This window comes from Vanellus vanellus, assembly GCF_965231255.1.
Source record: "Vanellus vanellus genome assembly, chromosome: 2".
In the NCBI taxonomy this organism is placed as follows: Eukaryota; Metazoa; Chordata; class Aves; order Charadriiformes; family Charadriidae; genus Vanellus; species Vanellus vanellus.
In genome coordinates, this window is record NC_138906.1 from 99,716,446 (window position 1) to 99,743,860 (window position 27,415).

General features: G+C 41.1%; 1 protein-coding gene across 2 annotated transcripts in view; it reads right to left on the minus strand.

Moving 5' to 3' along the window:
• CLPTM1L (CLPTM1 like) overlaps nt 1–13,539 on the minus strand; it is a gene marked incomplete at its 5' end in the record, with an annotated part of 29,481 nt that extends 15,942 nt beyond the window's left edge. Inside the window, 6 exons of one of the 2 annotated variants that reach the window (XM_082479795.1) lie at nt 2,496–2,613; nt 6,621–6,699; nt 8,712–8,854; nt 10,107–10,296; nt 12,281–12,381; nt 13,351–13,539. In XM_082479795.1, coding sequence (XP_082335921.1) covers nt 2,496–2,613; nt 6,621–6,699; nt 8,712–8,854; nt 10,107–10,296; nt 12,281–12,381; nt 13,351–13,539 — 820 coding nt within the window. The remainder of the gene's footprint in view (nt 1–2,495; nt 2,614–6,620; nt 6,700–8,711; nt 8,855–10,106; nt 10,297–12,280; nt 12,382–13,350) is intronic. The other variant, XM_082479796.1, reaches the window with a different exon arrangement.
• Nucleotides 13,540–27,415: the final 13,876 nt, after the last annotated feature.

Below are 27,415 nucleotides of genomic sequence, written 5' to 3' on the forward strand. Positions count from 1 at the left end.
GCTGTTATGCTAGAGTCCAGTATGAAAGGAATCTTATTTCACCTGCACATGTTTTATTAAGGAATCATAAATCCCAAACAAGATGGCAGTTTTATTGACAGAACCCAAGTCTACCTACATTTTGTCTAGTTATTTGGCTTGCCTTAAACAAAACCCATCGGTTACAAGCAGACTGATGTACCTTTAACATGTTGTGCAACTACAACCTAAGCAGAACACCAGAGACACAAAGGGCAAGACACAGGAAGTCATTCTGGCCTGAGAAAAAGGATTATTCAGCTTGGCCTCTGAGCTCTTCTTTGATACATAAGAAAAGCAAGCTTGACATTAAAAACTGAAAAATGAGAAAAGGACTACACTGTGGAGGACAACAAAGGTCAGTGGGAAACGTGGCCACGTATGCAACAGTATAGACCCCAGAGCACGGATTAGGCAAACCAAGAAGTGTGTTTTCCAGAAGATACGGCATCCATTTGAACTCCTTCAGACAGTGTTAAGATCCTTTCTTCATGAAGTAGAAAGTTACAGCCACTGTGACTGAAGCCTATCGCTCTCAGACAATACACAAGGCTGCATTTACAGCAATGGTGCTAGTTATATCATTGGTGAGTTCAGTACCAATTTACTTTCTCCTATCAGCTGTCCTGCATCACAGCAAGAAGAATATGAACTTACCCACTTTCAAGTCATTTTGGAGTTCTGCTAAGGTGACCTTTTCATAAGTTATTCCAAAAGGAAGACTTTAAACCTTACATTTCACTATCTACATACGTATAGAGAACAAGCAGCATTGTAGGTAGTTTTTTCCCAGGCAGAGGAGGTACTCTAGGATGACAGGTCTTGATATACACATCCATTACAAGACAACCAAGACTTGGAACATGAAAATTTCAATTATGCCATTCTGAGGAGGATCACAAAAATGTATGGAGAAATGATGGGGGTCAAATGCCCCACACAAACTCTGAGCAAGCAGTTACTTGATTCTTTCAAGACAGATATATTAAGCAGACATACTTGTAGCTTCAATATACATTAGCCTGAGCTAAGGAGAAGCAGCTGAATTCTGTTTAGTATGACCTTATTCCTTACCTATCCTCCTTCCCCCAACAAAACATGAGAAAAAATTAGGCTGCAAAAGAAATAGAGAAAGTCGACCCTCAGTTAAGTCACACTGTATACAGGTACTGTATCTTACAACACTACACTCTTGAAACTAGAGCTGAACAGATTGTTTTTTTTTTTTTTCTCTCAGAGGAATCAACGCCTTAAATGTTAAGTTGTCCATCATTAAAATATTAATTCTGAGATGACAGTGAATAACCAAACCCTCTCCCTCTTACTGACTAAATTTTGGTGAACAAAGAATAACACTGAGTAATATGGAAGCAGCATTACCACTGCTTGTGTATTTTGAGAAACTAGCAGAATACTGCATCTAGCTGCATTAAAAAAAAAAAAAAAAAATCAAACTGGGAAGGCTTTAAGAATCATTAAAATAATGCACCACAGAAGCTTTTAAGATCTCTTGGCCTGAAAAAAAGTTGAAATTGTTGTCTGAAGAGCTTAAAAAGACAGGATCAGAAAAAAAAAAAAAAAAAATCTACATTCACACACATCAACACCTGTTCAGTTACAATGTAGTTCCTTACTCTAGCACAAAGAAGCCAACTATGGTCCAGTAAGATAAAACTAAGACAGCAAAGATAAAAATCTACATCTCATTTTCAGGATTAACAGTGACGATTAGACTCAAATGTGTGCATCAGTGGACTGAACATTTAAAGACAGTAAAAGCTTGGCTGTACCATCACCAACATAGAGCATATGAACTTCAGAGTGAAAGTGTACGCCTACTCCATTACATTTAAGCAAAACACAGATTTTAATAGTTTAATGCATGTAAAGCCTCCAGTTTATCTGAATTACCTTATAAATTTGTAACTGAGCCACAGTGAGAGGCCAGCCAGTTCTGAAGTGTCAGTATGATTATGTATGAAGTATGAAGCAGTATGATCAGAACCTAGATTCCTTCTTCATGCCCAGCTTGAGCGCAAAGACTATGCTGTATTTCACTGTAGGTATATGGCTACAGCAACCAGCTATACATAGCTTATATCAAAGCTTATGTAAAACTGATGCAGCCTTTCTGTTCCATGGATGATAGGGAAAACCTGAGGTGAAAATCCTCTCCTCTATTTTGGCCTCTTATACTTTTACAGTAGTACCAGCCAAATAAAATTTGTTTTTAAAATGGCCAATTCACCTCTGTATTCTTGTTTCCTACCACATGTCAACATTTTATTTCCATCTTTACCTTAAGGTAAACCAATGTAAGATTTGTAGCATTAAAACTTTTCACCAGCTAACCAGAAAAAAAAAAAAAAAAAAAAAAAAAAAAAAAAGAGTTAAGTGTCATCTATGTACTTACATGTAAAAAACTTTGAGGGGTTGGTGGCTTTTTGGCCTAAAGTCATTAAAGATAAACAACATACCAAATTGTTGGAGGGAGTACACAGCATCCTGCATATGGATCCAAAATCGGAGTTTTCCAAGAGATATTTTGTCATATGACACTGTAAGAGGTAGCTCCGTTGTTGAACAATTTATAACCTGTATTTCAAAAAGACATAGTTTCATTTTTAATAGCAGAAAAAAACGCAAGAATTATTTCCATCCATTTTTTAAAAAATAAAGTGCTTGTATCATACTGTGTTTTAATCACAAAATTTTAAGAGGTCAGTTTGTTTTTTGAAAGGGAATAAGATCTTAGGCTTCTATACTATGCTTGAAATCTGTTCCCCCCAGCCCCAAGAAATGTTAAATTAACAGTTTGTTCTGTTCAAGTTGTTACAGCAACCTCACTGTTACTGTATACAAATGCCTCTGAGATGTTTACGTAAAGTTCCCTCTGCTGGTCCCAGCTCAAGTGTGTTTAAGGTAATCCTTTTTTTTTTTTTTTTTAATAGTTCTTATCTGAATGTATATACTAAAATTACCTAAGCTAGAAGATTAAAAAAAAAATCATATCCCAAAAGCCACAGTCAGAATTTTACTAAATTGAGGCTGTTTCTGAGAGAAATTAAATTTACAACAACACATAACAAAACAAAAGGTGGGGAAACAAGATGGTTCTACTTGCTCAGACTGGTGAAAACACCATAGGTAAAGCTAAACAAGTTAATCTGCCTGCAAAACTTGGGAAATGGAGTGTCACAGAAATCTTCCTCCTGCTCCAAAAGAAGTAAATTTCAGCTCATTTTCCTGTATCATCTACATTTGTTATCATGAGAACTACCTGGGCCTCCCTTAAGCTGGGAAAAAAAAAAAAAAAAAAAAAAGTCTTAAATTGCTTCAGCTCCTTCTGCATGATAGGTGACTGTCTCTCAAGTAAGTTTAAAACAAAGAAATAAAAATTGCCCTCACAGATGTTAGAATCCTCTGCAGCTATCTAGGTACACGTTCAGGCAGTATGTTTCAAACTTTTACAGATAGCTCAAGACTACAGACAGGCAGGCACTCCGAATTGCAACAGTTCAAGATCTATTGCTCCCGGCTCCTAATTACTACTCAATCATAATTCCCATCTCAGAACTGCTACTCTACACTGTACCTGTCTCTACAGTAATTAATAAACTGACACCTCTGAGATGAAGAGGCTTCTTCTGGCGCTTATGTTACAGAACTTGGTTTTAGTCTCCCCACATATCAGTCAGGTGTGAACTGGGGATTATGCTCACTCCCATTCACTCTTTCCTCCAGCAAGTACAAACAATTCTCAATCTCACCACCCTCCCAAGACCCTATAAGCTTTTCAGAAAGTGGCAGAACATGCACACATGCAAGGCAGAGAAAAGGAAGTTTTATAAATACAGCAGGGAGAAAGCTTGAGAAACTAGAATGGTGCCAGGGAACTCTGAACTGCCTGGACTAAACAAACAAACAAACAAACAAAAAAACCCCAAACCCCCAAAAGCACAAACACACCAAAAAAGACCCCAACAACAAAGCAGGGTGAAAACAATGTGGTTAGAGCTCAAGGTAGACAATGCTGGGGAGATTCTACAGCTGTTAACCAAAAGCTACATAAACATCTTCCAGGCTGCTTCTCTGCTTCTCCTTTTTAAAGGATGCCTGTAATCCCTCCATTCTCGTTTCAGTTTCTCAGTCTATCAAAGACAGCATTAACAATTCTGGTAGAAAAGGAAAAGAAATTTTACCTGTACAGGACAGATAGAAAACAAAAATTTTGCAAACGCATGGGGAAGTGACATGCAGCAAGTGCACTCGACAAAGGCAAAGCACTACTGAAGAGTTAGGGGTAACACAGGGAGAAAACTGGATTGCAGTAAAAGACAGAGATAGCAATTCTTCAACACCAAAAGAAAATTAAATGAACATATAAAGATTAGAAGAATGACCAATTAGAAGTACACAAGTGCTGCCTGACAACCTAGTTGAGTGCAATTGTTGCTACGCCTTTGAAAACTAGGAAGTTACCAAACCTCTGCAATACAACCTACTCTTGTTGTACGGCCTCAGAACATCACATATTACTTCTAGTGCTTGAGTTTATCGGCACTACAAAACAGTGTGTAAACAAAGCAAGTTAATTCAGTGGCATGAATTTTAAAGTTCTCTCTTCGTTAAATCAGAATTCTGTGCAATCCCCAAACCCCTAGCATTGGCAAGAACAATTAAGAACATGAGGAACGCGTAACCTCTGTCTACATTACTTACCATAGAAAACCTACCATCTGGGTCAAAATAATAGCCAGTTCAAAATCTACACAGCCTAGCACAAGCAGGGAAAATGCATCTTCAGCTCCATGACTTCAGGTCAGGCATACCAAACAGGTAGTGTCTATGCCCCTACTTACAGTCAAATGCCAACCTTACTCCACAAAAGCTGTATCAACTTCTTCCCTTATACTTTCCTGCTTTTCACTTACCCCTCGTTATCTCACAGTATGCATACTATCAGACCACTCTTTCTGCAGGACTAGCAAGCATTCTGGCAAGTCACTACTGAGCAGTCACACAAGTCAGTGCTGGAGGGGAAGTCTGCTAGTTTTGATGGAATAGTCTTTGCAGAACTTCTCAGGATCTTTAATGACTTTAAGGCAGTGAGTTACAATAGCATAATCTGTGACATGCATGACAACTGCAGGAATGTTATTAGTACCATGAGAATGCTGAGTTTATCTGTAAACAGGGTAGATGACCAGTTAGAAGCTCATATGAATGTACTGAACCGAATGAGTTGTGGTAAGAAACTTAAAACAAAGGACAATGACCACTGATAAAGACATCACAAAAGTGTATCTAAAGAAATACTGGACAAAACTATCTGCTACCAAGATTTGTAACAAATCCTTAGGAGTTTATTTTGCTGAAAAAGCTTGGGGGGCAGGGGGGGATACCAGTTCTTAAAGAAGATTTTCCCCAACAAAAAGTAACAAAATTCTTTGTCTGAGCTAAAGTTAATGAATTGGAAAGACAATATAGTAGGTCTATGGAAAGTTTACATCTATCAAGACTTCCATTTAGAAGATGCTGAATCCAGGCATACTTATTTAACAGTTTTGAGACATTCCCCAAGACTTTTGCTCTCAGAAACTCTGATTGCTAAATTCCAGTCAGTACAACTGACAAGAATTGCAGGGCTTAACTAAGAGCTGCTAAGATGAACATAGTTTAGATGTAAGGGATTGCCAGGTGTAACTTGTAGTAAAGGAACAGCATAATTTCCCACAAGAGAAGAATTGGGCAAAAACTGAATACAGAACATTCTATTTAAATGAATGAAAACACCCTTTTTTAACTGCAGGGGTGACTGAACACTGTAACAGGTCGCCCAGAGAGGCCATGGCATTTCCATCCTTGGATATATCCAAAATCCAACTGGAGAAGGTCCCGAGCAACCCACTCTAGGTGACTCTACTTGGAGCAGGGCCATTGGACTAGCAACCTCCAGAGATCTCATTCAGCCTCATCCTTCTGTAATTCCATTATTGAAGTTTCTAAGCCCTGATTTTTTTCAGTGCACAAAATCATTGGATGTACTGTAATACCAAACTTTCAGATGCCCAAGTTACTCTAAGATGATAGAGAGCACCACCAGAAAATTTAATCACGAGTGAATTTTTTTTGGAGATAAGAGAACAGCTACTGACTTATCTCGGTGTAGCTCCGGTAGCAGCTGCGTTCAGTATGGTCATTTCCCTAAAAGGTATCAGAAGCAGCTCTGGAACACTAACACAGTTTTTTCAACTTAAGGAGTCAAATTGCTCATGAGACTGCTCCCACCACAACTGCTGCTGCAGTGATGTCCTCCATATCCACCCAAGAGGCAAAGCAGTGGAATCCAAATATCTTTTGGTGGAATAGAAGGGAGTGCTTGGCAGAGATTTCTGCCAGAGTGGAGTCTCAAAACCCAGATCCAGCCTTTGCAGTTACCACCTTTGACCACATTAAGTTAAACAGTCATTGATAGAGTCCTTTTGTGAATTTATACTTTTTCATTACAGCAAACAACCTAAGACAAAACCTTGATTAAAACAACATTGAAGATTACTATTAAAACTGTGAAATATAATTAAAGGTATTCTATTACTCACCATCAAATCTTTCACTCTGTTGCTTAGCTGATCAATAAATAATATTGGAAGGTAATGCACTGTCTTCCCCAACTGAACCCTAGGATGTTTAAACATGGATTTTATGACTGTAGTGATCTAAAAAGAAAACTACTTTTATTCAAATTAGCACTTATTCATCACTTTCAGATCTACACATGTAGATATCTCCCACCATCTTTTCAGGCACATTTTTCTTTAACAGAAGATAGAAAGAAGCCACTAGCCTACAGTCTTTCACTGAGAGATGACTACAAAAAATTAGGCATGTCACATTTCTCTTTTTAGTTTCTTTTTACTTTTCAGTAGAAAGACAGAATAAACAAAAAAAAAAACCAAACCAAAACAAAAACAAAAAAAAAAGAAGAGCCAGACAAATGACATTGGCTGTGATGATGCTCAAGTTGTTGCATGACCAAGGGTAGCCGAAATTAAAAGTTCGTTGAAGAGAAATGTGCTGAAGTTTACTACCATATATTTGTATCCTTTTTCTCAAGTATTCCCCTCCTACTGTAACAATGACAACCCTCCACCACCTCCCCCACTCCTCTGCACCCCCGATGACATGCATCAGGTCAGCAACAGCACGTGCTCTAGCTAGCATGGGACTATGAACACGATGGCTGGTATGCACACTGGAAGGCTAGAGATACCACTGGAGAGAGTGCACAAGATGCAGAAATATTCTCTGTCTTCTCAACCAAAGCTCTCGTTTGGATTACTCTACCACCTCACCAACCTGTATGGAACCAATAGAAACTTCCCGGCCTTTGAGCCCTCTACAAAATTGACCACTGGAAAGGTACTGAGCAAATTATGACCTATATGCAATCGCTTTGTCCGTATCTTAGAAAAGTGTCAGGGCACTAGGCTAAAGAGAGACAAATTCTTAAAGTCCTTCACTAGAAAGGCAGTTATCTACACTGTGATGTTCTCAGTAAGTCTATGGAACTAGCATAACAGAGCTTTTTAAAGCCTGAAGCTGAATTTTAGTTGTTGACAAAAGAATGAAGGCTCTATGCATGCTAAGAAAGACTGCATTCTAAATATACAATGGGCAACAGTAATATAGAAAAGTACTAAAACAAGGCTCAGAAATACTGCTTGGTTATTTAACTGAAGAGGTTTAGGTTTCTATATAATAACTACAATTAAAGCTACTGCTAGTGGAAATGGAGCAGGCTGTTTCATATCTAAACTACTTCCTGTATAATGCAATGACAAAACAGCACTGATGCATATCTAAACGTGACCAGAAAAAATATCCTCATTCACCAACCCCAGTCCAACCCCTTCTTGTTATGGGCCTATCTTATGAGTTACTAAGTTTATCTGTTCTGGCTGGGAAGCTATCCCAGAACCCCGAGGTCTGCTGATTAAGCAACAACTTCTGGATTTAACAGGATACTTGAAGAGAAAAGCATCGACATACAGCAGCATAAGCCAATACAGCACTATTTATATGGTTAACATTGGAAGTAATTTAAGCAAGCTGTGAGCAGAAGCTACTGCCTGCATTTAGTGGCCCAAAAACCTATCCTTGCTTTTTAGTAATTTCTTGAGAAAATGACATAATGTAGGGACACACATTGTCAAAGTAAAATAAAGCAACTCATAAAGGGAGAAAAAAAGATGACATAGGAGATCAGCTATGCCTCTTCAGCACTTGCAGTTTGTATAGATAATTTGCAGATGAAGGACAAGTGGAAAGGTCAAGGGACAGTAATTGCTTTAAAGGCCAGAAGTATGATTTGAGAACAAGGGGGTATGAAGTCTGCCGTAGCATTTTACTTGTGTGTTTGTAGTTCTGCTTTCACATACTATGATAACTCCATACAAAGAAATATTCTAAACTCTGACCTGCCCAGGAAGAAGGTATCTCCAATCAGGTTTTCTAGTACATAATATCTTACTAATTGTCACTACCAAAATGCAAGCATTAGGAGTATCTATTCTTGTCTCCTAACCGCCAATTTAAACATAAAATACTAAAGGAGGCCAGGGAGGATTTTTTGAACAAATGTGCAGTAAGTTTATAATAACAAATCTAGCAAAATTAAGTTATCAACTTACATCTTCATGTAACGGTGAACATCAGCAGGGAGGGATGATCCATCAAACACAAAATCTTCCACCATGACATTTAAGGTTAACCTTGACCTCCAGTGAGAGACAGGTTCATCTAGAGCATTGGTCTGTTTTTCTGCTTCAATTTGCTTTAAACATACAACAAATATATATACTGCTAAACAATACTGAATTTTGGGTAGGATAATACTCTAACTCACAAAAACTATGGAGCCACTAACTATATCATGAAACAGAAGCCCACTAAGAAACACTTTACCTTACTTTTGACCAGATCAAATATTTTGCTCAAGTATGATAGAACGGGTAAAGGCACACCATAATCTGACAGTGAAAAACTTCAGAGCCCATTCACAGCCTTGTTCATCAAGAATGAATATTCGAGTAATTAATCTTATTAACTTAGGAATGTGGACACTAGTCAGAAAAAGTCACTTTGACATAAGGACTGATTACATAAGTAATCAGATGTTACTTCAAAACAGTCAAAAGGATGTGGATGGTCAACCACATTAATTTTGGGGTCCAAAAAGATCAGACCATTTGTTTTGAACTTCTGAGCTTCCGAATGCTCTGTAAAGCACTGCTGAAACCGAGTATGACCTTAGCTTTCAGTAGATGCTTATCCCCACAGCATTCTACTTGCTTTTCTTTGGATGAACAGCACCTGTTCTGACTTTCAGTGTTGGACTCTAGCCTCAACTTATTCTCAGCTTTATTCTGACAGGATTTAGAAACAGCACTGCTGGCTACAGGTATATTTCAGATTCCAAAGAACAGAGTGAAATTCTCAAGGTCCACTTAATATGAGGTACAGCAGCCACTCACAAGTATTTCATTAAGTAACACTACATTTCCCCCCGCCCCTGTGAGTAATCATAGCACTTGTCAAAGGATACTATCTTATTCTCTTGAACTGAAGTGCAAAGTAAGAACATCCTAAAGGAAAAGAAGCAATTTGACATTGGTCACTCACCAATGTCAAAATCAAGTTCCTATCTCTTTTATAAAAGCAAAGCGTATTATTTCACACGAATCCAATTCACTACAGAAAGCATCATCATACTGTTACAGAACCATACAGTATTTCTACCAAAAGCAATGAATCTTTAAAGAAGTAACTAATGTTAACTAGGGAAGTGTTTTAATAGCAGCCAGTGTCATAGAGGGCTCTACCTCTGCTGTGCTGAGTGATCTACTTATTAGGATACAAGCTAATAATCAAGATAATCAAGAAGATGGGTTTTGATTTTGTTTTTATTTTCTAATATCATCATTAGTGTAAAGATGCAAGCACAGCAGATGCTAACACTAGTAGTGTCTATAAAAGAAATTACTTTTTTTTGCAGTTGTTCATCTATAGATGGAAAAACCACCTACCTGTGTGGCTGATTCTCCAGTGAGCAAATTAATCTCTTCTGGTTTAGGGACCATGTATGTGGTCAGAGGGCTTACTATATGCACCTGCTTACTGTCATGCCAAGGCAAAATGCCAGCATGATGAAGAAATATATATGCGTATAATGTGCCATTATTTCGGGTTTTCTTTGGTACAGAGACATTCACTGTCCTAAAATAAAAAAAAACAACAAAACATTATGAGATGATGTAGCACATGCTGAAATATTTAGCTATTACGTATATGGATCACTGAAGATGCTCTGGAAGCAAGCAAAAAAGGTTGGGATATTAATGAAAAAAAAAAAAAAAAAAAAGAAAAAGACACATTTGTGTTCCCTGGCACACAACAATTAGTTCTGGCTAATATGTCCTAACAAGCCGTGGCTGGATCAATTTATATACTCTAGTATGTATCAAAATGGTAAAACTTAGGAAATGCAAATATTATCTGAAGATACTGTAATCTTTGTCCAACTCATCCTTTATTATCCTAGAAAACACAGGACTGCATCATCAGTTCTTTTGTTGTTTTCCCCTACCAATAGATCATAGGGCTGAAATTATCACAGCACTTGTAGAAAATAGCCTTCTGTGTGCTGAATATGTATCACAGATTGTATACACAATAAAAAGTTTAAAATCACCAAGTTTTGCCAAGCGCTTTGCATTAACAAAATGTCTTCTCAGCTATGGCATGCCAAGCACAGAACTCTAAATTGGAGCCCCGAATCATGAAGTGGTGTGTTAGTGGCACGTTAGCCAAGAAATCATCCTACTTGCAACCTTGCATAATGTCTCCTCTATTCTTGTAAATTTGCTGAGGTTATTTTTCTCTGAATAATTTCAATGACTTAGCAGACTGTGTCAGTAAAAAAAATTCTTATATTTTTAAGTCTGTCAGTGATGAAGTTTAATATGACCTAAACTGCAGATGTTCTTTAAGTATAGAAAACACAGAGCGTGAAAGAAACTGGGAGACTGTGACAAGAGTCAAAGGCAACTATTTTAAACAAAAAAAAGTGAGGCAGCAAATATGTAGCACAAACCAAGTAGTTCTGATAATTTTAATTTTATAGAGGCATACCTAGAGTCCAGTGTTATACTCAGAAATTTGTCTAATGGCACAATTTTATTCCATCTTAGCACCAAAATCCCTTCAGAAGATCTCGAAACCCTAAACCCTAAATATAAACCTAAAAAATATTTATTTTTATGATTATTAGCACAGAAACAGTTATAGAAAACAATGTTGCTACAACATACAAGAAGAGAGAACATGGTTTGACTTTTAAGTTCTATTCCAGGTCTGAAGCCATGGCTATTAAGAACATCATGTAGCTACTAGCTAGCTAGGTTAGCTACACGTGTTATTAGAGGAAAGTCTCAAGCATTTCCAGGCACTTTGACTTTGACTTAGATCTTCCGAATGGGAAGTAATTTTTACTACTATAAGCAAAGCACACTTTTTAAAAAAGTTGTCTGTGTGGCTGAAAACGCTGATCCAAACTAACCAATACTTAAGTTTAGCACATCATACGTACGTTACTGATTTAGCACAGCTAGTGAGATGAACGTTTATAGAGTGGAATCTGAAAATTATAGGCAACATAGGACAGCATTCCAGATTTGTAAAATCTACATGAGAGAAACAAGCATTTCTGTATTTACTACTATAGCTTTCTTTTGCAAGCTTTTGTTTCTTGTAACTATGAGATGATTTTCAATGTAAGAAAAGTTTGTCTAAGAGCCTATTCCTCAGCACCAGGTGAACTTAGCGTACTATTTCCATCAAGGCAGGCACTTTACCAACGTTTAGTTCATGATATATTCTAGGAACCTTTCATTAAAGAAAAAAAATACAATTTTTATTAACAGCAGCACTTTGTCATCAACTCTTAAGGCTGAAGTCCAACTAACACCTTTTCTGCCTTAACATGGCAAATACACATTTTATGAGAACAAGTGTGAACTGAATACCCTGTACAGCATGCAAAAAGAGCTTTAACCCCAAAACAAAGAATGCGAGAACAACTCTACTCTTTAAACACAACTATCATGAACAGGCTAGCTTGCTTCATGCATACATCCATACATGAAACTACTAGTTAGGATACACTCTTCAGAATTAAAGAACTTGTAGTTTGGGTACCTACCTTTCAAATTTGGACTCAATATCAAAATCCTTCACATTCAAAACCAGATCTATGTTACTCTCAGCACCAAGGTTTGACCGTGTGGTAGTATACACGCTCAACTGAAATCAAAACACAGCACAGAGAAATCAGAGTACAGAAACATTAAGTTAGAATCATGGAATGGAGTTAGAATCATGGAATGGTTTGGGTTGGAATGGACCTTAAAGATCATCGAGTTCCAACCCCTATGCTATGGGCAGGGACACCTCCCACTAGACCAGGTTGCTCAAAGCCCCATCCATCCTGGCTTTGAACACCTCCAGGGATGTGGCCTCCACAGCTTCTCAGGGCAACCTGTTCTCACCACCCTCAGAGTAAAGAATTTCTTCCTAATATCTAATCTAAATCTAAAAAAAAAAAAAGTTTAAAACTTTTACCCCTCGTTTTAAGTTCATGCATTAGTATTTAAGATCACGCATTAATGTTCTCAGAGTAGAGGTCTGTACGTATTCCAGCTTCCCTGATTTCCCCAGTCACGTGATGGTTATACTCACAGGGAAGGAAAACACCGTACTCATAAAAAAAAAAGTCTAAACCAGCTGTCAGTTATCTGTTCCCTCCTTTCGGAGGCAGAAACGCGCTGTGACACAGCCACCAAAGACGTTGTTATGGGATGACCTATACTTGGCAGTCCAGCATTTCTACGGAAGTTGATCCGTTTCTCCAGCCAGGCTGCTGTGCGCGGCCTCTGCACCAACGGACACACGAAATCGAAACACAAAACACCCTTTCGTCCCCCCACCCGTGTCCTCGGTCAGCCGGCGCCGGTCCTCGTCCTCGCACCCAGCACCGCTCCCCCCGCCACCACCGCGGCCCCACCGGGAGAGGGTGTGGAGGGGGAGAAGACGGGCTGTGCTGGCGAACAGGCCGGCCGCCTGTCAGCCCAGTCAGCGCGGCGCCGGAGCCGCCGGAGCCGCGGCCAAGGCCCGGCCCGGCCCCGGAGCTCAGGCGGTACCAAGCAGCCCGTTGCCGCCGGCGCTCGGCTATGAGGGGCCTGAGAGGATCGGGCCCACATCCGCCCCGCTCACCTGCAGCTTGGGCCGCCGCGCCAGGTAGGGCCAGACGCAGCCCGCCGCGCCGCCGCCGCTGCCGCTGCCCCCCGCCGCCGCGGGGCAGGGCCGCGTGTAGACGATGCCGTACATCACCCAGCACGTGTGAGCCACGTAGACGGCGAACACCCCCACCACCAGGCTGGTGAACGAGCTGCGGCTCAGCATGGCGGCGGCCGCGCACGCCCCCCGCAGCCCCGCTCGGGATCAGCCGGGTCGCCCCGACGCCGCCGCCACCGCCGCCGCCGCTCGCGCATCCCACACGCAGCCGACCGCCCCGTCCGTCACTTCCGGCGGGCGGAGGAAACGCCGCCCCGCCGCCTAGCAACCGGCTCATGGCAGGCGCGTCACGGCGTGAGGGCCGCGGGGCGGCGCCCGCCGCCGTTAGGGGGCGCTGGGGGCCGGCCGCCGTGTTGGCTGCCGCCCTTCGCGGCGGGAGAGAGGCAGGGCGGCGGCCGAGCTCACGGCGGGCCCGGCCGGGGAAGGAGGGGGCACTCTCGGCGTGTCCGCCCACCCCCGAGAGCGCTGGCGGCTCTTCCGGGGCCCCTGACAACGACTGGGGTCCGGGAAGGGCCCGTGAGGTGAGGGGCGGGCAGGCAGGCGGGGTGCGGTGGCAGGAAGGGAGACAGGAGGCCCTTGTGCTGCACCGTGCCCCCCTCCCGCCCAGCTCTCTACCAAATGCTGCCCCCCTCAAGGGAGCTGGGAAGGCTCTTCCAGGCCCTGCGCCTGGGAGAGGGAGTCAAAAAGGGAGTCAAAAAGAAGCGTTCTCACATATCTGCTCGTGTGGCATCAACCAGGAGAAAAGGGTGAGGCAGGTGTGTATTTCAGGTACACCTCAGCTAAGAGGTGAAGGTATGTGGAGGCAGGAAAGGCACAAGCATGGGTTAGCGATGACTGCCCCGGCAGCTCAGCAAGATGGCACAACGGGGAGCTGCCCTGCAACACAGACGAGCGAGGAGATGAGCATGAGTGAGGAAACAGGCACGAGGGCAAGCGAAGAGCTGGGGCATTACAGTAAGCACGTCAGAGGATGCATGGAGCTTGGAAATACCACGGGAAGGTGAAGATGGATATCTTCTTTAAGTGAAGAATTAGTGGAGAATAACAGAAGAAAGCGGGGAAGATGAGGGTGGGGAAGGGGAAGAGGGCATGATGTGAGGGCTCACAGCTCATGCTGCTGCCTTAGCAGACCACATCACCTGAACAGACGCTGAAATGAGAGCAGCGAGGAAGGGCTGGCTACAGATTGGAGCCTTGTTGAACCAAGCAGCACAGTGGCAGAAGCAGCAGAGGCAGGGCTATAGCCTGTCACCTGTGACACACCTCACACTACCCTGGCAAGCAGCAGGGAAACAGGCTGAGCAGAGAATGGATTGAGAGCAGCGCTGAGGAGGAGGACCTGGGGGTGTTGATTGATGAGAAGCTCAATATGAGCCCTCAATGTGTGATCGCAGCCCAGAAAGCCAACCCTATCCTGGGCTGCATCAAAAGAAGCATGGCCAGCAGGTTGAGGGAAGTGAGTCTGCCCCTCTACTCCATTCTTGTGAGATCCCACCTGGAATACTGCGTCCAGCTTTGGAGTCCTCAGCACAGGAAGGACGTGGACCTGTTGGAGTGAGTCCAGAGGAGGGCGATGAAGACGATTAGAGGGCTGGAGCACCTCCCCTATGAGGACAGGCCCCATAGGAAAGCTGGAGACGGACTTTTTACAAGGGCATGTAGTGATCGGACAAGGAGGAATAGCTTGAAACTAGAAGATTAGCTATCAGGAAGAAATTTTTCACTCTGAGGGTGGTGAGGGACTGGAACAGGTTGCCCAGGGAAGTTGTGGAGGCCCCATCCCTGGAAGTGTTCAAGGCCAGGTTGGATGGGGCTTTGAGCAACCTGGTCTAGTGGGAGGTGTCCCTGCTGATGGCAGGGGGGTTGGAACTAGATGATCTTTAAGGTCCCTTCCAATCCAAACCATTCTACAATTCTATGAAAAACAGGGTTAAAACCATATGGTATCAGGTAGGGGAATCTTTACCCTTGGAAGAAAGAAATATTGCATGCATTCTGTGCATTTACACACCTGTAATATTTCATTAATAATATCAATCACTTCCATATTGTGATGAGTAAGTGTGAAAAGGTACTACATTCTGATAGCATCCTCTGGCATTAGTGAAAACATTTTCTAGTGTAATCTACTTTTAATAAATATAGAGCAAATAAGTTACTTGAGGAGAAGAAAAGGGAAAAAATATATTTAACCAAAAAACAGTTCAGGTTTTCAAGCTCTTCATAAGAAAGCATGCCACATAGCAGCATCACTAGTAGGACTCCACTGAAAGAAGAAATAACTAGATTAAATTTTGTTTTGGACAAATACAGTAATTCAGTCTTTTTTCTTACCTAGAATAAAATTACATGCATTTGCTGTCACCCACAGATGTCTATTCTTCCACACAAACCACCGAAGAAAAACATTAACAAGTCTTCCCTTGAAATCTTCATGTTATGACAAATGTATGTTATTTCTCCAGTAAACTTCCCCAGTGTTTCATTTGTATTCTTAAAAATGTTTATATTAATGAATGTTAATGTTCAGCTTATATCCACTGGACCTTATTATGCCTTTTTCCACCCTCCGTTAGGAATTTCTCATATATAGGTATGGGTAGGTATCTGAGTGTTGGATCACTTCTCATCTGTTTCCTGGATAAATAAAAGTAGCCAGAGCTACTTCAGTCTAATTTAGACAGACTTGTTCTCCAGACTTCTGGAGCCCCTTTTCTGAGTCTTTTTTGACCTTTTGATATTCTTTAAGCACAGAAAATAGAACTGGAGTCAATATCCCTCTCATCCTTAGGGCAAACAAAACAAAAATCCAATAACCAAACCAAAAACCACACACCCCCACAAAAAAAAAACCCCGAACACAAAAAATCCCCCCCAAAATACCCTTATAACCATGTATTTCATGCTCCTATTTGTCAGGTAAACAAACACTGTTCTCCTACAAACACTGCTGCAGAGAACATACATCAACAAAGCATGCCTAAACATACATGGACTCAGTCTTATTCACAATTACAATTTGCAGCTTTTCCCTCATTGTAAACCTTGCTGTTTATAAAAAGCTTAAATATATTAAAAAAAAAAAATCCAGAGGAAACCAAACATTTTTTTGTTTTGTTTCATTTTTAATTTGGCTTCACGCTGAAAATTCAATTTACAAGCCATTCATAAGGAAAATGTCCAGCTGGGCAGAACGAGCCATGATTGTATACTGCATGTCAACACTTGCAGTGTATCATTCAGTTCCCTTTTAGTAAATCCTCATATGACTCGTGTAGCATAGCTAAAGCGCTGACATCATTTGGCTCAGTTCATCACACACTATGGACCATTTCAACTTATCGGACAACTAACAAGAAAAAAGAATACTCAAATTGAGGTATTTCCTTTAAGAATTTACTGATCACTGGTATTCAGAGGTAATGTTAAATCATATAGTTTTAAACACTGAAAAATGTACAAAACCAAGTTCATTATTAAAAAATATTATCCTTAGTCTTCCATGCATGCTAATAAAAAATATAAAAATCAAATTTGTAGCACTGAAGCTATACTTTTTGTTCTGCAAAAGTACTTCCACAATGGGAACCACAAGCTACAGTCATTGTTAGTACACCACTTGTTTCTGCTTTTCAGTGTCCAGTCAGTTCAGTGCAAAGGTAATAGTCTATGTACACATACCGTAGGAGGGAAATTTACAGCAGGAAATATGCATTCAGATTATTATTATTATCCAGTAGCACTACGTATCGTTACAGATTTACACTGCATATCCAAGGGCTATGATAATAAAAAGCGTGCAGCCAATACGCGTCTTCCAACACACCAGGTCTGCTTGAGCAGCCTTGAAGTCAGCAGAAGTGGTACCACTGATGGAACAAGCACGTAATTAATACCTTGCAAGGGCTTTCCCACAAAACGGCTTCCTGCTCTGTCAGCACAGGGTTTCGACTAACAGCAGCCTCTTCATGGCAGTGCCTAACTGAGATTCAGTAGCGGTAAGAGAAAATTCCAAAATCTGGATCATTTAAAAGGTTAACTTTTTTGCTTTTGCATCTAAATTCTCAAGTGTATTTAAAAACATAGCAATATTTTTTCCAAAAAGATATAAATGATATCCTCAATGCAAGTTTAACAATAATTCAAGAGATCAAAACCATTTTTTTTTTCTAAATTATGCCTCAGCTTGTTGAAAACTCAACTTTTATAATTCCAAAAGGATGAACTAGTAGTACCTGCGGATCAAATTAGAAATATCTTGCACAGCTGGAGAGATGCTAGGAATTACAAAAAAGTTTCAAAAGTGGTCCCACTGAACAGATGCCAAATACGTCCAGCACAATGCCGCAGTGTTGAAATTGTGTAGTACATCACACGAAGTTAGCAGATGCCGAGTCTTGGTCCTCCTCCAGGCAACAAAATCTATCGCTTCTAAAGAAATTTACTTCTGACTTCTATTTCTAGTGTTACTGGTTTACATGGAGCTCCTACTACCCCTTAGAGCAATTAGAGGAAGCAATATAAAGAAATCACCAAACACAAACAACTATAGACAAGCAGCTGCAATGGTTTCGCTTTTTGTCTAAGCATATACAATTGCTAAGAAGAGATGTTTAACTTCAGGATGCTAAATCCACATATTTAAAAATACAATTTCATTTTTACATGTTTACTTAAAAACTGCTTTTGTAGTCTGGAAAGTACAGCGCTGGCTAACCTAAACCTCCCTTCTGAAATGTAAGAAATATTTTGAACTTCATTATAAAAGAAAACATAGGACAAAAATATATACTTAGGGCATACAAGATCTTCAGAAGTTTATTTCTTCAGCATTTAAAATACAAAATTGTCTTCATGCTGGATAGCGAATAGAGACATGTATTTGGGTTTTCCCCATATACATTCATAGACTTAGAAATAACCTCTCGTCAGATGAATTTCATTTCCAGTACCATGGTAGGATGAAAACTGTCTGAGCTTCAGCTTTCTTCAGCATCCACGAGGAGACTTTGTTTGCTATCACATTTATAGTGCTGCATTCCAAACTTGGATGTAAACAGGCTCACACCAAATGTGACACAGCAACTCAGAAGTCAATCTAATTTAAGGTTTCATTGTATTATATTTCTAAATTTGATTTCTTGTTGTTCATAGGAACACGAAGAATCTCATAAGTTCTTTCAGACCTGCTATCACCTGGACACACCTGCAACGGTTAAAGCATGGGAAAAGAAAACTGCTAGAGCAATACATGGGCCCTTAGTTTTGGGTGGCATTACCAGAAGGTGAATTTAATATTCACCAGCTCCTTATGGCTCAGGGAGAAAAGCCCATGAACATCACTTGAGCTGAAGAGGCAGTGAGGTGTCCCTCAGGCTGCCACACACCTACAAAGAACAGACAGCACAAGCGAGAGCGAGGGACGCAGAAAACCGAATTCCCCAGCGCAAGGGGCAGAAAAGATCCTTCCTTACTGTGGGGAAAGGCCAGCTGCACCGTGAAAGCTCTGTTGCCACACTAGCCTTGATGGGCTTTATTGCTCACTGGTTCAGGACCAGAAGTTCAGCCTGATTTTTCTCCAACTGACTCTTTGGCTCAGAACCAGCACTCTCAAATAACACCCCATTCATAATATCAAAATAACATTTTGATATCATTATTAAAATTACAAAAGTCACTATGACTTTTCTCTTTCTTCTAACATCTTTTGGTCAAAGCTAAAGAACTGAAGCTTAGCACTACCATCCACAGATTAACAGACAGCAGCACCTTTTCCGAGATCTACGAGCGAACCTCAGATAAACTGTGATGTTCGTATAGCCCTGTGCAATTTAGCTCAGAATAAAGAACCATGACAATTATGTTGGTTAAAAAACCAAACCCAAACCCAAACCCAAATAAGTTAATTAACAGAACATCTTACTCAGGTGCAATCTGTGCAAAGGTGATTTTACTGTTTCCATTCCCAGAGACTGATCATTTGGAAACTGCAGATACATCTTTAGTGGTTACAGATGGCCTCCCAAAGTTAGCCTGCGCAGCAGTACTCTGCCACTTTGCTAAAGAAAATGGAACAAGCAGCCGCTGCCATCGCACAATTAGTAAAACTATTTTGCCTAACGGACTTGCAAGACAATCCAGGCAGAGTGTCAGTTACTGTGAAAAGGTCTCAGCATATTTCGCAGAAACATAACCCCTCCATTTCATAAGCCTCTTAAATCCTCTGCGCTCTTGGTAGCGCCCACTTGAATTTAATCCCATTATACATGATAAAGCACATGATATCACCTGGGGGAAAAAAAGAAGCCGTTTTCTACAACACAAATCACTCCGCTTGTAAAAGATGAAATAATTAGTATCTTGAAATAAACCCGAAAGGTTTCCTAGAGAAAGAAACTGTCTTGATCACTATGAGATGCAGGAAATATTCACAGATGCAAGTCCAGGCACGTCTAACAGACACTTTGCTGCTGCATTCTCTCAGTAGTTTTGCCTCAATATTGTATCGTTTACGCACATTTCAATCACAATGTGTCGGAGACTAATGTGTATACCCAGCTCACTGCCTTAGTTATAGCGTAGAACCATCGTGTTTGTTCCTCTGAGGTAGTGCTGGAGGATTTTTACCTTTAAGGAGGTGTTACAAGGTTCCTGTCACAGTTTTAACACTTTTTTTTCCCCCAGTATTCATAGGAAAAAGGCAGGGAGAGCGCATGAAACTGCACTGGCTGTGCTGCCCGTCACCTGGACATTACTTGGATACGCAATGCTGTGCAGTACCTTCGAGAAACCATCCTCTGACTGAAGAACAGCTGGCTAACTTCTGCATAGCTGCAACTGCTAAATGACCCCAATGACAGTCTCAGTCTTGCCGCTCACCTGTGAAACAGATCTTGTTGTTTTGCTGGACTGATTAATTATTTGATTAATAATTAATTCTCAGTGGCACTGATTACAAATTTTTACTTTCCATTTCAAATTGTTGCACCTACTCTTCCTCCTTTTTTCATAAAGGATCTAGCCATATTAATTGGGTAATTGAAGTTTTCCACATTAGCTGAAGTTCAGATGCCTAAAAAGTAATAACCCATCTGAAGCACTTGGTTCACAGGGAACTTCTCTGCTTCTATATGAGTTTAGGAGTTGAACTTAAATTTTGCTAACGTAAAACTCTTGTCCAGCATATTTGTAATTTCTTAACGCTAGGACACTCAGGAAAGTGCTGCTAGAAAAAAGCAGAGGCTTCACATTAAGCAAAATGCAACGTTTCAGAAAGTCTTATAACCCACACCCTGGAAAATTAAACTTATTTGGTGAGTTTTTATCAATTTTTCTTTTTTTTTGCATCTTAGTTCAGTCCCTTAATATATGCAAAGCTGTGCTTCTATAGTTCTGAGATGATGGGCTCTACAGCACATGGCACCAAAGAATACAAGTTGCAGAAATTGAATCAATTTTTTTTTTTTTAAATGAGAATACCATTTTTGAATGAGCGGACAGCAGAATGTGACTGAAACAGTTATCATGAAAAGGTGTACTTACCACATGATAATATAACATCGGAAAAATAACTTAATGGCAATACTGAAGATGGCCTTTTAAGAGAACTCATAAATGGTTAAAAATACACCTGCTTTAGAAAATGTATCAAGTTATGCAAATGTTAAAAGTGCAACAATACCTCTTCCAGAAAAACATTTACTACCTATTATGAGTAAAAACATTCCATCCAGCCCAATGCTTAAATTAGCAAACCAACCTGTTCAGTTTGCATGCAAATACTAGTAAACAGCCACGTATAAAACTATTTACTTCCAGCAGCTTTGCCACTAAAGAGGCTGCATCACTTCCTTACTGCACACGTGTCCCCCTGTCAACCTTTGTGACCTACGGATTTATACCTTCCAAGCAGGATTAGCAAACACACACACAAGCCTAGTTGCTTTTTATCATAGGAAGATTAGTCTAGCTACAATAAATGTATACAGTGTAATTCATTGGTATAAAATTAACTGTACAACCCGATTCCTCTGTAAGTCTTGCAAATTGCCTATTAACGCCTTTTTAGTGTAGCTGCTTACAGCAGTGGACTCCTCAGAAATCTAGAATAGCATCTGCCCTACTGTGGTAGACTTGTTGGTTTAAACATGCTTTGCACCTCCTAAACTTTTCACGGAATCATAGAATGGTTTAGGATCAAAAAGACCTTGAAGATCATCGAGTTCCAACCCCCCTGCCATAGGCAGGGACACCTCCCACTAGACCAGGTTGCCCAAGGCCGCATCCAGCCTGGCCTTGAACACCTCCAGATGGGGCCTCAGCAACCTCTCTGGGCAACCCGTTCCAGCATCTCACCATCCTCAAAGTGGAAAACTTCTTCCTAATGTTTAATCTGAACCTGCCCTCTTCCAGTTTAAACCTATTCCCCCTTGCCCTATCACTACATGCCCGAGGAAAAAATCCTTCCCAGCTCTCCTGTAGGCCCCCTTTAGGTACTGGAAGGCCGCAATTAGATCTCCTCGGAGCCTTCTCTTCTCCAGGCTGAACAGCCCCAACCCTTTCAGCCGCTCCTCATAGGAGAGGTACTCCAGCCCTTGGATCATCCTCGTGGCTCTCCTCTGGACACACTCCAGCAGGTCCATGTCCTTCTTATGTTGGGGACTCCAGAGCTAGATGCAGTACTCCAGGTGGGGTCTCATGAGAGTGGAGTAGAGGGGCAGAATCACCTCCTTGGACCTGCTGGCCACACTTCTTTTGATGCAGCCCAGGATACAGTCAGCCTTCTGGGCTGTGAATGCACCTTGCTGGATCATGTTAAGCTTCTCGTCAATCAATCACCCCCAGGTCCTCCTCCTCAGGGCTGCTCTCCAGCCATTCCCTGCCCAGCCTGTATTTGTGCTTGGGATTGCCCTGACCCAGATGTAGGGCCTTGCGCTTGGCCTTGTTGAACTGTATGAGGTTGGCTTGGGCCCACCTCTGCAGCCTGTCCAGGTCCCTCTGGATGGCATCCCTCCCCTCCAGTGTGTCTACCTTGCCAAACAGCTTGGTGTCATCAGCAAACTTGCTGAGGGTGCACTCGACCCCACTGTCCATGTCACCGACAAAGACGTTGAACAGTACAGGCCCCAGTACTGACCCCTGAGGAACACCACTCGTCACTGCTCTCCACTTGGACATCGAGCCATTGACCACAACTCTTTGAGTGCGACCGTCCAGCCAGTTCTTTATCCACTGAGTGGTCCATTTGTCAAATCCATGTCTCTTCAATTTAGAGACCAGGATACCACGTGGGATAGTGTCAAACAGTTTACACAAATCCAAGTAGGTGACATCAGTTGGACTTTCCTTGTCCACTGCCACTGTAACCCCTTCATAGAAGGCCACCAAATTTGTCAGGCATGACTTGCTGTTGGTGAAGCCATGCTGGCTGTCACCAACCACCTCCTTGTTTTCTATGTGCCTCAGCAGAGTTTCCAGGAGGATCTGCTCCATGATCTTGCCAGGCACAGAGGTGAGACTGACTGGCCTGTAGTTCCCTGGCTCTTCCTTGTTTCCCTTTTTGGGAAACATAACCCCTATTTTCCTTTTCCAGTCAGCAGGAACCTCGCCAGACTGCCACAACTTCTCAAATATGATGGCTAGTAGCTCAGCGACTTCATCTGCCAGTTCCCTCAGGACCCACAGATGTATCTCATCAGGTCCCATGGACTTGTGCACCTTCAGGTTCCTCAGGAGGTCTCGCACTTGATCTTCACCTACATTTTCCCAATCCTCACTTTTGCATTCTGCATCATGGGCAGGGTGGCTGCAGTCCTTGCCAGTGAAGACTGAGGCAAAAAAGTCATTAAATACCTCAGCTCTGTCTCTGTCCCGGGTAACCAGTTCTTGTGTTTCCTTCTGGAGAGGGCCCACAGTTTCCCTAGTCTTTCTTTTCTCACTGACGTACTTAAAGAAGGATTTTTTGTTTGTCTTGATGTCCCTGGCCAGATTTAGTTCTATCTGGGCTTTAGCTTGTCTAACCCAATCCCTGGCTGGTCAAACTATTCCTCTGTATTCCTCCCAGGCTACCTGCCCGTTTCCACTCCCTATAGGCCTCCATTTTCCTTTTGGTCATGTGCAGGAGCTCCTTATTCATCCATGCAGGCCCCTGGCTTGTCTGCCTGCCTTCCCTGTTGTAGGGATGCTTTATGCATTTTTAGTGGGGTTTTATGATGTTTGAAGAAATACAACTGAAGAAAAAAAAAAAAAAGACTTTTTAGATATCTTGTATTTAGTAATTTTCTGTGTTACTTTAAAACATGTTCAAAATACAGAGTACACTTCTTCAGCCATATCGGAATAGCAAAACTTTGTCTGGGTCTCTCAAAATATAAAAAAAATTCAGTTTGATGCAAGAGCTGTACTGGCAAGTGAGGGCAGTGTTGCCTAAAAGTAATAAAATGCTCATCAGAAACATCAAATGCCTTCACACTCCTGCATTTTGGTGTGAGGATTGTTTATTAAATTAAATTGCTGCAAAGAACTGAAGTCATTCCTTCTTATGTCTCCCTGTAAATTTAGGGGCTGTTGGTACCACCAGTTAAAATAAAAACGTGTTGGTAAAATCTGTAATACTTCAATTGAAAGTGTTTACATGTCAATGTTTGGTGAAGGGGAAAGGAAGCTTCCACTTCTACCCTGACATTGCAGCAAGCCACTGAAACTTGACTGTCACAACCCAGCTGTTCCACGGTCAGGTGCCTTTTCAAAAGGCCACTTACGTGGAACTACCAAAACCTTTCAGCAGTCAGTTTGATAGATGAACTGTAACGAAGATTGCTGCAGCAATGCAGTCTGTTACAGGGCTCAGCCCTCAATAAAGCCCCAAGTTTACCACTCTACCATAACGTGGCTTTTCTCTCACCATGAAGCAGTCTAACATTATAGCCTTATATTCTACCAATGATAAAAGTCACCTGAATTATATTATTTAATCTCAGCTTTTGTGACACTATGCGCGATCTAAAAATGTTTCCATGCAGGCTGATCAGGACCTCACCCTATAATTCATCCTGTTATGTCTCTACCTCGTTCAACAATCTCACAAAAGAGGGAGAATCGCAATTCATTACAGAATCTATGTGTTTTGTGGGTTTGTTTATTTTTCTTTTCTAAATGATTGTTTCCACCAAGAGTACTTGCTCACCAAGCCAACAATGCGCTGGTCACTGGCCTTCTTCAGCAGCAGCTCTGGACTGGACTCACTGATGCACACAACTTTCAGTGCCTCTTCGACATGCAACGTGGCGGTTGTTTAAGGGCCCTCTGTCGCAGGCTGCAGTGCAACCCAAGCGCTCTGCACAGCTTGGCTGCACACAACTGCAGTTATTACCCTCATCACAATTAGAAAACATCTCCCTCACCAAAACAAATATGAAACCAAATGAACCCTTTGGCTTTCAGAAGACAGATTCCCCAAGTTACAGACAGCATACATGCAAATTAGGCACGCTCATATTTAGCCAACTTCAATCAGCTTGCTTTGTTCTTTCACAGATTATTATGGACAGAGTATCTCTTCTTCTGGAGCTTCTCTCACCCCAAAGTTGTCCATGGGATAACTAAGCTTACCGTTCTCTTCTTGTCAGACACATGTCTCGGGGAACTCTATCCCATCCCCTGCACTCTGAAATTCTCAGATTCCCAGGCTCACATACAAAGCAAAAAATAACTATCTTAAACAGGCAGCTTAATCCACATGCCATAAAAAGTCTGGTAGAGGAGATGCAATACATCCAGACTACGGTTCATGTGCCTTCCTCCCTTACACACCAAATACAATACACACTGTATAATCACAGAAAGTAGACCTCAGGATGTATCCAGATAACCCTGGGGCATGATCAACATAATCAAGTGTTTTCAAAACCTCTGGTGAAGGAAGGCTCCTCACACCACCTGGAATAATCCATTCTCCTCAGCTTACCTAGGTGTATTGTAAGGAAATTTTCCTAATGCTTAACTTGCCTTTTAAATGAATAGCCTGCATCTACATGGAGAAAAGACTGCTCCTATCTTCTCTATAGCAACTTCTTCTGTATTTGAAGACTGTTTTCACATCTTCCTTCAGTCTCCTCTTCTTTGGATTAAAGAATGCTTTTGGTATCTCTCTCTCTTTTTTTTTTTTTTTTTTTTTTTGAAACTTCATTTTCTGTCCAGGACTCTATCCAGCTACTCCCCATCTTTCTCAGGTGCCCCAACATAGCAGGTACTTCAGGTAAGGGCTTATCACACCTTGGTAACACAGAAATACCACCACACTTTTCACAGGTTACACCATTGATGCATCCCACTATAATGAGTATCTTTTCTGCTGCAATGTGTTAGTGGTGCTTAGTTTGTCATACTTTGTACCATCTCTGCCCCAAGATCTTTTATGCAGTAATACCCACTCCCTCCTCTGTATGTGCAGCTGACTATTCCTATGTAAGTGTAATTCCTCATGTGCCTTATTTTTCCAAACCATTTATCTTATTCTTCATCATCAGTTTTAGCTCAAATCTTGTCTGCCAGTCTGCTACAGCCCTGTCAGCTTGGCACACGTTACTTAGATAAATCAGAAGTTTAATTATTATCTCCAAATGAGGACCTACCTCCACATACCTCACAGAAAGCATGATTTCTTACATTTTTTCCCCATACCCTTTCTATTAAAGCCAGTTTCAGTTTGGAGACTTGCCACATAGTTAGGGATTTCCAAGGACATATTCCAATACCGTAATGCGCTTTAAGACACCTCCTGCTATTTAAAAAATTGTACCAAATGCTTTTATTACTAACAGATTTCCTTTCCTTCTGCTAAAATTCCTGCCTTTCAAATCTAGTTTTAAATTACTCTAACATGTGGAAGATTCAAGTCTCAACAGCTTTCCAATCACAAAACCATTATATTTTAGCACAGCCCTACAAAATTAGTCATAGAAATTATTTGAAAGTAATTTTTGTTTGTTTGGAAGTAGAGCTGCCATCAGAGTTACTTTGTGACGGAGTTCTCCATCCTACTCCTTGAGACTTTTGTCACATTTTTTAATCAGTGAAGCTCTGTGGTTTTATAATAATTTAAATTTTTCTTTGAGACCTCCATTGCTAATTAAGGCATCTGGCTTTACGAAAGGGAAGAGAAGAACCATTACTAATACAAGTGGTTTAGTTTGTTTGTTTGTTTTTTTAAACAGTTCTAAACTATTTTAAGCTCCATATACATTATATGCAGTATACTTAACGTTGCTATAGAGATTTAACTAGAGTTTCTTTCTTCAAGATGTTCTGCAACTTGTTGCTGGCTTGGCCTCTGAAGTAACTGCAACCTTTTCAAACTTGTGCTGATACCATAACATTTTCTTAGTGTGTTCCATACTAAGTTATCTGTATATACAGGCTTGCTACAAAAGAAACCTGTGATTCCTGATAAACGTAGATTAAATACAATCGTGTAAACTTCTCCTATTTAAATGCTGGGTGGACATAATTTGAATTGATTATAAGAAAAAAAGCACAAACAGTTTTGTCACGTATTTGCAGACAGTATGTGGCATGTCAGTTTGGAAAAAATTCACATTTAATTGCATCTGAAAGATTACAGTAGAAAAGTGTTGGGGTGAGGGATAAGGAGCCCTTCCTTTTCATTCTACCATGGAATAGACTGAAAGAGAAACAATCTTGCCATTAAACAATAAAAATTAATCCTTAGCAGGTTTTTGCATTATTGTTTCCAAACTGCTCACTGAAACCAAAACAAAGGGCCAAAATATGCTTGCCTTGCTCAAGAGAATAATCCCACTGAAATCAACAAGACTGACTATGCAAATGTGGACAGCAAAGTTTGGCCCCAAATAAACATCCCCGTAACGAGGGAAAACACTAATCACCAAAGTGCACTTAACACCATAGTAGCTACAGTTTCTTTATACATGCACAGTTTGTGCAACACTTTGTACATGAAACT